The 13,704-nt window shown below is 41.0% G+C and overlaps 1 protein-coding gene across 2 annotated transcripts in view; it reads left to right on the forward strand.

The window, feature by feature from the left end:
• USP34 (ubiquitin specific peptidase 34) overlaps positions 1-13,704 on the forward strand; it is a 150,559-nt gene that overhangs the window by 105,633 nt on the left and 31,222 nt on the right. For both annotated transcript variants that reach the window (XM_083175873.1, XM_083175874.1), the window contains 10 exons: positions 1,428-1,483; positions 1,731-1,851; positions 1,941-2,124; positions 4,214-4,377; positions 5,201-5,266; positions 7,094-7,240; positions 7,347-7,403; positions 7,514-7,591; positions 8,714-8,808; positions 9,787-9,959. In XM_083175873.1, coding sequence (XP_083031999.1) covers positions 1,428-1,483; positions 1,731-1,851; positions 1,941-2,124; positions 4,214-4,377; positions 5,201-5,266; positions 7,094-7,240; positions 7,347-7,403; positions 7,514-7,591; positions 8,714-8,808; positions 9,787-9,959 — 1,141 coding nt within the window. The remainder of the gene's footprint in view (positions 1-1,427; positions 1,484-1,730; positions 1,852-1,940; positions 2,125-4,213; positions 4,378-5,200; positions 5,267-7,093; positions 7,241-7,346; positions 7,404-7,513; positions 7,592-8,713; positions 8,809-9,786; positions 9,960-13,704) is intronic.

The following is a 13,704-nucleotide window of genomic DNA, read 5'->3' on the forward strand; positions in this document are numbered from 1 at the left end:
ATAGCCCAACTACAGAAGGCGCCGTTAGGGTGTGTTAGTTATGGATAAGCATTGGTACATGATAAGAGAGCAGTTGCCTAACAGAATATATAAAAAAAAAAAACTGTATCAACAAACAGAAATGAAGTAGTAGCATATCAAAAACTGAATCAAATAGTATATTAAACTAGAAGTGCCTATCTATCAAAGCAAATAGAAAAAACAACAAACATAAACAAACTCTCCATAACACAAACCTCCCCATAAACACCCCCCCCCCCCCCCCCCACCCTGTATCACCTAACCCCAACCTAGGACATACTTGGATCCCAGAACTACCCACATTCCCATTAAACTACACTAACTACCTAAGCAATCCCCCATCCAGCCACAGACGGATAAGAGACACATGGACTAATAGAGGCAGCGACCTATTGGTCACCAATTAGGAATTATCAGGACATAGCAGTAGCACAAAATTATAGAGATTGAAACGCAGAATGTAACATTGTCAAAAAGAAATGTGTCCCCAACATTTACAGTACTTGGTAGCACAAAAGAAAATATTAAAATAAATAACAGATAAGACAGAATGTATAACCAAAGAACAATAAGCCCTCATTATTTTAATAGCAGTTTGTTTTTTTCTTTCATTTTTTGTTTTATTTTGTGCTGCTTATAGCTGGGAACCTTCTCCACCACAGGCTAGTTTGCCATATAGCCGCAGCCGCCGTGGAGAGGGACCCAGAGATAGTGCTCCAGGTCCTAGTTAGAGGGTGCTGGATGGGCGACGCTGTACTGGATGGCAGATGCCATTCCTCTGGGTTTGGATGGCAGATGCCATTCCTCTGGGTTTGATGGAACTATCTAACCCAGGCATGTCCAACGTTGGCCCTCCAGATGTTTTGAAACTATACATACCAGCATGCTTTGCAATAGTTTTAGCATTCTCTAATAGCAAAACTGTGGCAAAGCATGCTGGGATGTGTAGTTTCACAACATCTGGAGGGCCAACGTTGGACATGCCTGATCTAGCCTATCTGTTTTCACCAACCCCACCAAGCACCTCACACTTTGACACATAGTTTTCTCAAAGGGTCGGCAGGTCCCAGGTGGCATCTTCCACTTCATCTAGGCCTACTACATCAAGGTCCATTTCTGCTCGAGGACCTTCCTCGGCTGGCTTTGAAAGCCCTTCTTTTGAAACTGGCCAAAGGTATTTCTCCCTCAGTTGTCTGCACTATGCTTTGTGCCACGGATACGGCGCTATTGTATGAGGTCACATCTCTAATTATTTTTGACTGTTAATATGGTATTAATTCAAAGTATACTTTTTATTGTATAAAACGCCTTCAGGCAAACTGCATTCTTTAAGTGTCCTTCTATTTGTCACGGGCTCTGGTGTTGTGAGAGAGCAACATAATTATGTATCTCCATTTTATTCCTAGACAACGTTGCTTGATTTGGACGCATTAGCCAGGCATTTGGCAGACTGCATTCGCAGGTAAGATGGATTCCTGTTATTTTGTAGTTATCGCCTGGCGGTTACTGCCACTTCCTGTGCCTCAGCCATACTGCTCCTTTATTAGGAATGTAGAAGTATAGCTGGTAGGTGCAGCATAATCTTACATTTAATTTATTTTTACTGTTTTCATATTAATAGTGATTCATATTTTTTTTTTTTTTTTAGTTGTATTTGGGGAGTCTGGTTATGGAAGCAAATAAATAAGAATATTGTGTTCTTTTAATAGCCGAGAAATCCTAGACTACCAGGATGGTAACATAGAAGATGATGGTATGACGGGACTCCTGAGGCTGGCAACCAGTGTCATCAAACATAAACCTCCATTCAAGTTTTCTAGGGAAGGGCAGGTAGGATTTTGTGTCTGTGCTCTTTCTATCCCCTGCTCCTATTGGCCGTTCACCAAAGTTTAATTGATTCTTTGTTTTTTTTTTATCAGGAGTTCCTCAGAGATGTTTTTAATCTACTATTCCTGTTGCCGAGCCTAAAGGACAGACTGCAGCCCAAATGTAAATCCCATTCCTCCCGGGCTGCAGCCTATGACCTCCTGGTGGAAATGGTGAAAGGCTCAGTGGAGAACTATAGGCTGTTACACAACTGGGTAATGGCTCAGCATATGCAGTGTAAGCCAGCAGATTTACAATACTATGTCATATCTTCTACTGTCGCTTAATGCATTGTTTAGGAATATTGTTTGCTACAGGTACAGTAACGCAATATCGCCTCCCAAAATCACCAGCTTATTACAACCAACTTACACGTTCAGTACAAATTAAGTATAATGTATACAAATGCACCTGGGAGAATACCTAATATGTTCATTAAATGACATGATCACTTTAAATACATAATACAGATGTAGCACAGCTCATCCTTGCAGGGCATGGCGATTCTACCGCCATCCTCTGCCAGCGGCTGGCTACCGCCAGGGGCGCGCCGCACGAGACGCTCGTGCAACCCCGTGGCAACGGAGCTTGGCGGGGGTCCCCGCTGCTTTCCCGACCGTCGCCACCGGTCCCCCTCGCAGCCCCAGCTCACACACACACACACACACCCCCCTCCCCGGGTAGCGTCTCACTGATGCGGAGACTGGCAGGGAGACACTGCCCAGCCGACGTGAGATGCACGTGCGTCCCAGTCTCTATCGCCGGCACTCGCCAGTGAAAGGGATCTGGCAAGCGCCGGCCAAGGATGAACCCGGCTCCATCTGTACGTAATAATATGGTTGACCAGCTGGAGGCAGTATACGGCACTGCAGCTGCTGGGCAGCTATACATTTAAGCATACTGTGCCACAGTGTTCTGTTAGGAAGTGTAGTTTCACCCTGTTGGAGTTCCTCAAGATGGCTTCCCCTGTATAACACACACGATATAACCATGTGATCTGATAGTGTATGTGACGAGGATAGGCTGGTTCTGTCTACATGTTTGATTAAAGATCTTGACTGAGTGTCCTTTTGGGTTCTGCTTAACATCAGTGACCTGCTTTTGCTGGTCACCATTGATGGTGATTGGTCACCAGAAACTCCCTGCATTTAAGTATCAGCAGCACACATTATCATTGTGCCCTCCAGTTGTAGAAACTGCTTATTTTTGGGTTACTGTGCAGTGCAGCAGCTGCTCGTTCTTCCTAACCTTTAATTGGTCTTAGAGTAACGACTACAGTAGAACAATTTAAAGAAAAAAAGTATTTTCTTTCTTTGTATTTGTTTTTCAGCTAAATTCTTAAATGATAAATTATTGATTCCAAAGGTTGGTTTTAGTGTTTTAGTTTGAGGCTTCCCTCTTCATGGAGATTTCTATCGCCACTTTCACACTTGCTGCTGTTGTATATTTAGATTTTGTTTATCTATAACAAGTGGGTAATCCAAAAAAAAAAGACCTTACCGCAATCCTAGCTACATGGCATTCTGTTGTTGTTGTTCTTGCCTACGTGTGTTAAAAGAAAACCCTATAATACAAAATCATCTAACTTTAAAGTGAGGTTTCGTTTTTGATTTTTGACTGCACAGAAAGTGAGAGCTGACAAAATTGATAATCATCAGAAATTATTGTGAAAAGTTTAATCCTGGACAAACAAACATGCAGGTTTTGATCATCCATTATATAGTCTGGACCTTGCTTCAAGTGCTTTTCACTTATGCTGCACATACTTTTTGTACTTGCTTTTTATCGCATTGCATGCACAAGGCATGCAATGCGATGTGATGGATGCTATTTAAGCCCAGAACGCACGCCGGGATCGCAGCGTGTATGGGCAGCTTAAGATCAAAGCGTTCTTGGTCAGACAATGTTCAAAAGTGATGAGTTGAATCGTGCAGTCACCTACTGGTTGAGTGGAATGGTGCCACCCCTGAGTATTGTACATTTATAAAGCTGGGTTATAGTAAATAGTTCTAGGGCTAGCAGGGGTTCAACTGTGACTTTTTACACTTATGTAAAATTTTCCAAATTGACATTCTGGTGGGAATGCCTTGTATGCAGCTTGTGGGGTGGACTGTAGTCTGGTTCACATGCTTTTTTGGGTTTCCCATTTCTCTTATAGTGTAACCCTGAGCTCAAGCACGACCCCCCGCCAGTTTTTAATAAACTGTTTTCAGTTAATGTTTTTATTATTTATTGCTATGAAATTATACCTTTTTCAAAGTGAATGTCTTTTTTTTATTTATGTTGCTTCTATAAATTCTATTAATATAGTAATTATATTGTACAGCGTCCCACGCACCTTACAAATGGGACTACTGGCCACATGATGATGTCCGGGCAGAATGCAGGTTCGTTGGGCTAACTAATCTCGGAGCAACCTGTTATCTGGCTTCTACCATTCAGCAGTTGTACATGATACCAGAGGCCAGGCAAGCCATCTTTACAGCAAAGGTACGCTGTAGTGTCCATTCACGGAGTATGAGTGCAGTCTCTGGTTGCGTAGCAATAAGAATAAAGTTTCTAGCACCACCCATAATAATTACATAGTTAATGCCTTATTCCAAAGTCTGCAGGAACATATACGTAATATAATATAAGGCAGGAGACTGAAATTCAAATTGAATCGGGATCAAATCGAATGCAGCAATGAACACACTAGATTTGCTCTATCTTCTATTAGATTTCCACTAGATAGTCTTGTCTGCCAAGACTTTTTTATTTCCACTACAGGTGAGCGCGCATTGGGATTGAATCTGCAATGAATGGTAATGAAAGCATTCGATTCCATTTCACTTCTGTAAGCAAAATCGTATAGTAAAAGCATATCTCACCATGTGTACCCTCTATATATTGCGTACACACAGTAAGATATGCACTATTTTTCTATTCGATTTTTATTATAGACGCGAAATCGAATGCTTTAAGCAGCATTTGATGCGCGTTCTTGTGCTGTGTAAATCGAATAGAAAAATAGTCTTGGCAAGACTATAAAGTACAGATCTGTACTAAATCAAATCAAATGCATTTTGCGTACCGTTCAAATCACACCTTGTGTACCCACTATTTACATTTGTGATCCGTGAAAGCAGGCAGACCAATCTAGGGGGCTCCTGTTATCCAACCCTGTTCCTATTACTGACCTGTTATATAAATGTAACCAGGACTTGTGTTTAGAATTAGGGTGTGCAGTCCATGCCCCTTAATAGAAATATATTCATTTATGTTACAAATGGCTAAAGAATGAATAAATAGATTTTTTTACCTTATTTTTTAGTATTCCGATGATATTAAACATAAGACTACCTTGCTGGAACTACAAAAAATGTTTACATATTTAATGGTAAGTGTTTTTTTTTTCACTTAAGTAATTTGAAATGAAAACATCCTTATTATTTTAAGTTATAATTGACTAAAATGTTTTATCTACTGTTAAGACCACATTCTGTGCCACGATGTTATAGGGAAAACTGCACTTTCACATTGTTTGTTGGGAATGCATCAGTGTAAAGCTCCACTTTTCTCATTTTGAAAGTCATTTCCTACATGCAGTGACTTCATCATTGCTACATACCAGGCCTGGGATATTTCTCCATGTTAATTAGGATAAGCCAGTGGTTCCCAAACTGTGTGCCTAGGCACCCTGGGGTGCCTCAGGACACTTGCAGGGGTGCCTTGGGTTGGTGGACCAGGATCAATTCATATTAGTTATGGTCAATGTACCAGGCAAAACCAGTGCTAGTGGCTGCCAATCATAATATATGTGGACTAACCGGAGCAAATCCTGTCCCTCACCAGATAACTGTGACATATAAACACAATGCACTTAATTTCTCGATAAGAAGCATTTGGCCTAGGGGTGCCTTGAAAATATTTTGATGCTCTAGTGCGCCGTGATTCAAAAAAGTTTGGGAACCCCTGGGATAAGCTATGTAGAGATGCAAGATCTATGTCTGGATCTAAAGCATATTGGGAGATATGTCGGAAAATATTTTTATAATGACGTATTAAATGTAATAAATTAGAACATTATAATATATTACTTATAGTATTATTTTACCTCTTAGGGCAGTATTCAATGCTCCCGATTTAACGTTTTTTTTCGTCGAATCGGGCTGTTTTCTCTCTCTGCAGTGAATCTTTTTCATTGAAAATATGATTCACCCTATTCAATGTTCACTGTTTGCCGAAAGCGAACAGTGAATGCCGGGCCAGTTCTCCGTTTCATGCTCGCTGCAATTCGCTGGTGTATTTCAATGGGGCTTTCACTGTGATTTGCCGAGAGTGTATTCAATGCTAGGATGGAGAACTGCTTTCACCATGATTTCATGATTTTCGCCATCATTCACTGTTTTTGCATTCGACATCTTTTTAAGGTGAACTGGAATGTGTTCTTTTAAAATAATGGGGTTTTTTTTGGTGGTGTTTCACTGCTTTTTCCTCTTCTGTTCCCAGCACTTTGGAGCAGGCAAATGTATAAAAGTGGCTCTACTGTGTTATAATATGTATAAGGGATACTTCTGCATGTCATAATAGGTATAAGGGGTACTATTGAGTGGCATGATGTGTATAAGGGGCTCTACTATCTAGTGTACTACTACTGTGTAGCATAATGTGTTTGTGCTACTTTTGTGTAAATGCCATGATCCTATCACCAGTTTACTGATTGACTGTTCTTAAACCACCTTTGGTAGGTACTAACAACTGCATACCGGGAAGACCTACTTTTTTAGAGATGCTCTGACAGTTGCCACAATTAGGCCCTTGCCCAAGCTGTACACTTGCCTGTTTTTCCTTTTCCAGTGCTTCAACTTCATGAAGTGACTGTTCACTTGCTTTCTAATATGTATCTCACCCCTTGATGAGATGTTCAATCAATGTTATTCACTTCACTGGCCAATGGTTTTAATGTTACGGCTGTCTAAACTGTGTAGTTTATTTGCCTTGGCATGATCATGTTTTGTACAAATTATAGCAGGTACCTATACTTAATATTTAATCCAGTTATACGGGTTATATTTAGTACAGATTTATAGTGTACTACATTATGGATTTTTCGGAGACGTTTCATACGAAGAACTACTTCATATCATTACTGCAAGCTCACATTCCTAAAGGTTCTTAGATTGAATGACAGACACATTAACTGCTCTGGTTGTTTATATTGTAGGAGAGTGAATGTAAAGCTTACAACCCCAGGCCTTTCTGCAAAACCTACACCATGGACAAACAGCCACTGAATACAGGGGAACAGAAAGACATGACCGAGTTCTTTACAGATCTCATTACTAAGATTGAAGAAATGTCTCCTGATCTTGTGAGTCCTGCTGCTTATCTTTTCATTTTCTTATCTTTTGATTTCTACAAAATTTGACAATTGTCTCGGTTTTATTCCCCCCCTCCCGTCCTACCATTCTCAACAGAAAAACACTGTCAAAACTTTATTTGGAGGGGTCATCACAAACAATGTTGTGTCTTTGGTAAGTGTTGTAAATACATTTGATTTTAAAATATTTGTCATTTATATATTATATATTTGTCATTTATATTTCAGCAATTAAAAAAAAAAATCCTATTTATTTTCCTCCAGGATTGTGAACATGTAAGTCAAACAGCTGAAGAATTCTACACAGTTAGATGTCAGGTGGCAGATATGAAAAACATCTATGTGAGTATGATCACAACTTACAGCAACTTCACATGTGTGCAGTCTTATACAAAGTTACAGATGGACTGCGTACTAGCAAAACCCTTGCGTTCCAGCATAAATGTAGGAATACAGTTTGTTAGTATGTGTTTGCAAAGCAGTAGTAAGAGGGTATAGGTGCACATCAGGGACACAGTCAGCAGACCCAGCTCTCCTGTAATATACACACTGCATACAATATCAGGTAATGGAAGACATACACAGACAAAAGTACTAATAATTCAATTCAGTACAATGTTAGTAATTGTATGCAGGATAATGGCAAAAGTGTTTTCAGTTATCCTAATTTCCCATTGTGACCTTTTGGGTGTAATTTCCTATCCTTTTGGGTGAAAGGTTCCTCTTAATGCCAGTAACCATGACCAACCGCTCTTGGTGCAGATACTAACCACTTTTTATTAGTGTTGCTTGACAACCAGAGGCTCAACTGAGCCGGCTGTACACCACTGTGGTGCCTCCACTTAACGAATAGTAATTTAAACTACCAGACTCTCTTATTGGACATCAGAATCCCACTGTTTTTATGTGATGTGTAGTTGAGAGACGAACAGATCCTCCTCACTGTCCCAAGGTGCAACACTAGATAAGGCATGAATGCTAGACCTTTTATGTATGTCACATGAATAAAGCAGGATCTTTAGCAATATTGGGTGTTTATTGTTCACCAGTTTCTCTTAAAGATCTGTTTCAAAGAAAATTAACTCGAAGGTAGTGGAACCAAAATAATTTTCCAGTCCTACCACAAATCCAAACAGGCACCTTTCATAGGGTGAGACAGCATAGAGCCACCCAGTCAGGACTAAAATGGACTAGGCACGGTGTTCTGCTTATGCTTAGATCATTTATCTTCACATTCGCTATGACACCACCATGGTAATAGTTCATCATTGGGATATTTGCCTCCATTAGCTGCTACTGAAACCAGAATATCATCTGCAGTTAGTTCCAGACATACCCATGAAAATCATCTGCCCAAAAAGGCATATGGTAGTTAAGGGTGTTTTTGATAAGCTGTACTTTGAGTTGGTTGACTGCAAACGTTTTCCATGTGGTCTCAATCTAACATCTCTGCACTCACCACAGGAGTCACTGGATGAAGTTACTATCAAAGACACATTGGAAGGTGACAACATGTACACGTGTTCCCAATGCGGCAAGAAGGTGCGGGCAGAGAAGAGGTCAGTGTGACGGGAGGTGCTCCTCCTATGTGGTGCTTTGTTAGTGCTTTTGCAGTTTTGATCTTAACACAGACTTAACGGTGGGGAGGGGATATAAAATAAATCCCCCTTACTTAATTGTACCTTTCTGTATATTTATGGAAACTGTTCATTTAGTAATCAATAATAATTATGTGTTTTTATTATTTTAAAAGTTTGATTTGCTTGCCTAATTTTCCTTGACTGCTGTGGTCCACACTTTAAAAAAGTTCTCCATCGGCTAAATGTGGAGCCCTGAACACATTTTGTGGTTTTTTACTTCCTTTGCTTAATCTCTAGGCATTTAAGATTTTTGCATTTATTTTTGCCCTTTCCATTTTTTCTCAGCTGATTTGGTTTTCATTTCCCCATTGGCACTGTTACTGTATCTGTGCACCCACATACAGATTTTGGCTGGCTTTCTAGTTGGTTTCTGTTGTCATGTTTGTTAAGCTGTGTACACACGGTGCGATTTGGTCGCTGAGCGATTTTGGCTTAAAATCGCTCAGCAATATATTGCTCAGTATACCGTTTTCATCAGCGACCAGTGATTTTGGCTGAAAATTGCAAGCTATTCTGTCTCTACCTCATTTTGACTAGAAATTGCTGGTGCACAGTGCATTGTGTACCAACAACCAGCGTTTTTAAGCCAAAATCGGGGGAGCATTCTCCAGCAACCTGAAGGGCTGGCCACGGTGATTTATCTCCCACAGCACATGAAATCACTGGCAATATGTGCTGAAATTGCCCCGTGTGTACACAGCTTTAGACTTGCCTGTCTTCCTGTGCAAGCACCATGGCTATTGGCTTCTTTTCTCTGGTTTCCTTTTGCTGTTGGAGGCCATGCATCAACTCCTCCCAAATGTGTTACTTACCATGTCTCATTTGTGTTATATATATATTTATTATTAACTGCTAGATTTGTATGTTTTCTGATAAATTACTCTGTGTTGATTTTAGAGCGTGTTTTAAGAAGTTGCCACGAATATTAAGCTTTAATACTATGCGGTACACATTTAACATGGTCACCATGATGAAGGAAAAGGTCAATACTCACTTCTCTTTTCCTCTGCGGCTGGATATGACGCCTTACACAGAGGATTTTTTAATGGGAAAAAATGATCGAATAGAAGGTAATGTGAGAAGTTTTTTTTTTCTTAAAGTTGTATAACTGTGCTCAGAACTTCTAAGTATCTGCTTCAGTCATGAAATGTTGGTATAGATCTTTATCTAGCTAAGGTAGCGCTAGTTCCTATCTTTTGAATGTAGTTTGGACCACGTGACCGATAGAACATACAGTTGAACACCAATTTTACAATCCATGCCACCACTTGTTGCCATTATTAACCCGGTGTGTAGCGAAGTGGAGCAAGCCACCAGGTGCAAGGCGTGGTGAGCCCGTGAAGGTACACTGTGTCCTCTTAGCTACTTTCCCCCTGCCCTCCCAGCTCACTTGGTATGTCCCGTCAGCCGGAACATTTACTCAGGAGGATATATACTCAACCATTTAACTAACTTACATATTGAGTTGGATGTATAAAATACTTATTAAATAAAGCTTAATTTGACAATTTAGAAGAGGGGTTCAATTAGTTGTCAATTTCTTGACAGACATTTGGAAAACGTGGATAGATGATTTAATCAAAGACTAAAAACTGGATGAAAATATCCACAATTTAATAACTAGCCAAAAAAAAAACAGACTAATACCCCTTTCAGACAGAAAAAAAGACCCGGGAATTTCCCTGCTCTTGCCGTGTCGACCCGGGTTTTTCTTCTGTCTGAAAGGGTCAACACGGGTCTAAAGTTCCGGGACTTCGACCCAGGTATTTACCTGGGTTTTTCCCGTGTCAGACACGTGTTTGCGGCTGTGTGAAAGGGTCCGACCCGTGTTTTTCTCCCGACTATTGAAAAATCATGCTGATTGGCTGTGCAGCATGGCGCTGCGTGATTGGCTGATCTTTACAGCTTCCCTGATTGGCTGAGCGGGAGTGGAAGTGGCGTGCAGCGCAGCACTAAATGGCCATGGCACATTGGAAAGATGAGGAGATCCGTTTAATGTAATGTTTAATGTTTAATGCAATGCAGTGAGCAGACACCTCCCACTTTTCATGATCTCATCTCTGTGTGCCTTTAAAACTGTCCTTTTCTTATGACACACAGAGTTTTGCAGGAAAAATACGGCTTCTGTGTGAAAGGGGTCGACACGGGAAATACCCGGGTTTTTGCTCCTGTGTGAAAGGGGGTCAGCCCCTTGCTGCCTAGTTCTACCCGGGTTTTTGTATCCGGGAAATACCTGGGTATTTGGGATTTTTCTGTCTGAAAGGGGTATAATTGAATACCCCCTTAATCTTCCTACACCCATATGACCCATCACTACTCTTTGCTGCCTTTTTGTTTTATTGGGTTATATTAGTGTAGTTTTTACTATGAAAGGTAGTGCAGCTGAAATAATCTGTCCTGCTGTTGACATTGTAATGCAATGATTGGCTATAAATTATTTAGAATATGGTCAGAGCATATATTTTCTGTATGTGTTTTGACCATAGTCATATAAATGTAAAAAGTTCTGAGTAGCTACAAAGAATTGTGGCTGAATGGGTCACTTTGCTACCCTGTTGTGAGTTCATATGCTTAGGGTTTTTCTGACCATGACAAATTTCGCTTACTGAGTACTTCTACGCCATGCCAGCTATTCACCACCTGTGAGGGTCAATTGACACCAATGTGGTGCTCCCAGTTGTAGGATTGCAGTTGCTGCTAACACACTTACTAGGAGCTTCTCAAACTTTTTGGGTAACATGTAGTTGCTGCCGCACACCTTGGTTGGTTTCTTCTGTTTGGAACTTCTAACTACTTGTAATCAGTACTGGTAGAAGGTGGCTTTGGGTGCTGGGCTCAACACAGGACACCCAGGGGATGTGTTAGCTTTAATCTGCAGATCACAGGAGTACATCGGGTATAGGAATTACACCGGATTATTGCAGGTTCTTTAACAGTGGTTATGTTTTTTTGCACAAAAATAAATTAAAAGATATGACTGCACGCATACATACATACATACATACATACATACATACATACATGCATCTATATAAATAAAAGACTAACTACTCCTTACTGTGAGGTGAGGTACTGCCAGTGACCAATAGAGGCCACTCGGACCAAATTACTAAAGTGAAAGCAATTTTGCAGGGACACTGATCTTTGTCAAAATTGCTGAACATAGAAAGAGGGAACTGTGAAGACACATATCAGAGGTAGGAGCAGATAGGGACTGATAGTGGGGTGGAGAGTTTGAGATGTCGTCATTTTGATGGGCTTTAAACTAGTACACATAATAAGGATGGGTTCCAACCTTTTTTATGCAGTTTAACACAATTTCTGCCACTTACGGGTTAGTGATTTCACTTTTCCATCCACTATTGACATCATATTCTGTTGTATGGATTGGTCATTTGCTAAAGTAAAAATACAAAATGCAGTCAGATATTCAATATTTAAAGACACCAGCATGCCGACAGCAAGTATTTTAATACACACAGAATGTCAAAACACATTTTAGGGTTTGGCTACAATTAGGGCTAAACTGCAGTTGGGGTTGGAATAGCATTAGTCTGCAGTTATAATTAGGTTATAATTAGGTTATAATTAGGTTACAGTTAGAATAGGGCTAGACTGCCGCTATGGTTAGTGTTAGCGTTTTTGTTCAGTTAGGCTGCAGTTATGGTTAATTGGTGCTAGAATAGGATTGGACTGCAGTTAGGGCTGGAATAGGATTGGACTGCAGTTAGGGCTGGAATAGGATTGGACTGCAGTTAGGGCTGGAATAGGATTGGACTGCAGTTAGGGCTGGAATAAGATTGGACTGCAGTTAGGGCTGGAATAGGATTGGACTGCAGTTAGGGCTGGAATAGGATTGGACTGCAGTTAGGGCTGGAATAGGATTGGACTGCAGTTAGGGCTGGAATAGGATTGGACTGCAGTTAGGGCTGGCATAGGATTGGACTGCAGTTAGGGCTGGAATAGGATTGGACTGCAGTTAGGGCTGGAATAGGATTGGACTGCAGTTAGGGCTGGAATAGGATTGGACTGCAGTTAGGGCTGGAATAGGATTGGACTGCAGTTAGGGCTGGAATAGGATTGGACTGCAGTTAGGGCTGGAATAGGATTGGACTGCAGTTAGGGCTGGAATAGGATTGGACTGCAGTTAGGGCTGGAATAGGATTGGACTGCAGTTAGGGCTGGAATAGGATTGGACTGCAGTTAGGGCTGGAATAGGATTGGACTGCAGTTAGGGCTGGAATAGGATTGGACTGCAGTTAGGGCTAGAATAGGATTCGACTGGGTACTTATGTATTATCTGGGCGCCCGATTTTTTCATTGCATGCCACTACTTAAAGGCATGCGATGCAATGCGATTTTTCATTGTAAAGACCCGATTTTTAACTGTATAGTCACGCATGGGTGATTTCATACCCCCACTATCCAACTACGCATGGAGTTGATTTTATATAGTGTGGCGAGCGCAGCGAGCCACCGAACCCGAAGCGTGGCGAGTGCAGCGGATTACTTTACATGTATTCTGCGTCCCCTCGCAGGGCTCACCATGCTTCAGGCTCGCTGTGCTCGCCACACTATATAAAATCAACTCCATGCGTAGTTGGATAGTGGGGGTATGAAATCACCCATGGGTGACTATACAATTAAAAATCAGGTCTTTACAATGAAAAATCGCATCGCATGAATTGTATGCCACTATATTGCATGCGATGCGATGAAAAAATCGGGCGCCCAGATATTACATAAGTACCTTCGACTGCAGTTAGGGCTAGAATAGGATTCGACTGCAGTTAGAGTTAAGGGGTGTACACACGG

Source organism: Crinia signifera, chromosome 3 (genome assembly GCF_055691185.1).
Source record: "Crinia signifera chromosome 3, ASM5569118v1, whole genome shotgun sequence".
In the NCBI taxonomy this organism is placed as follows: Eukaryota; Metazoa; Chordata; class Amphibia; order Anura; family Myobatrachidae; genus Crinia; species Crinia signifera.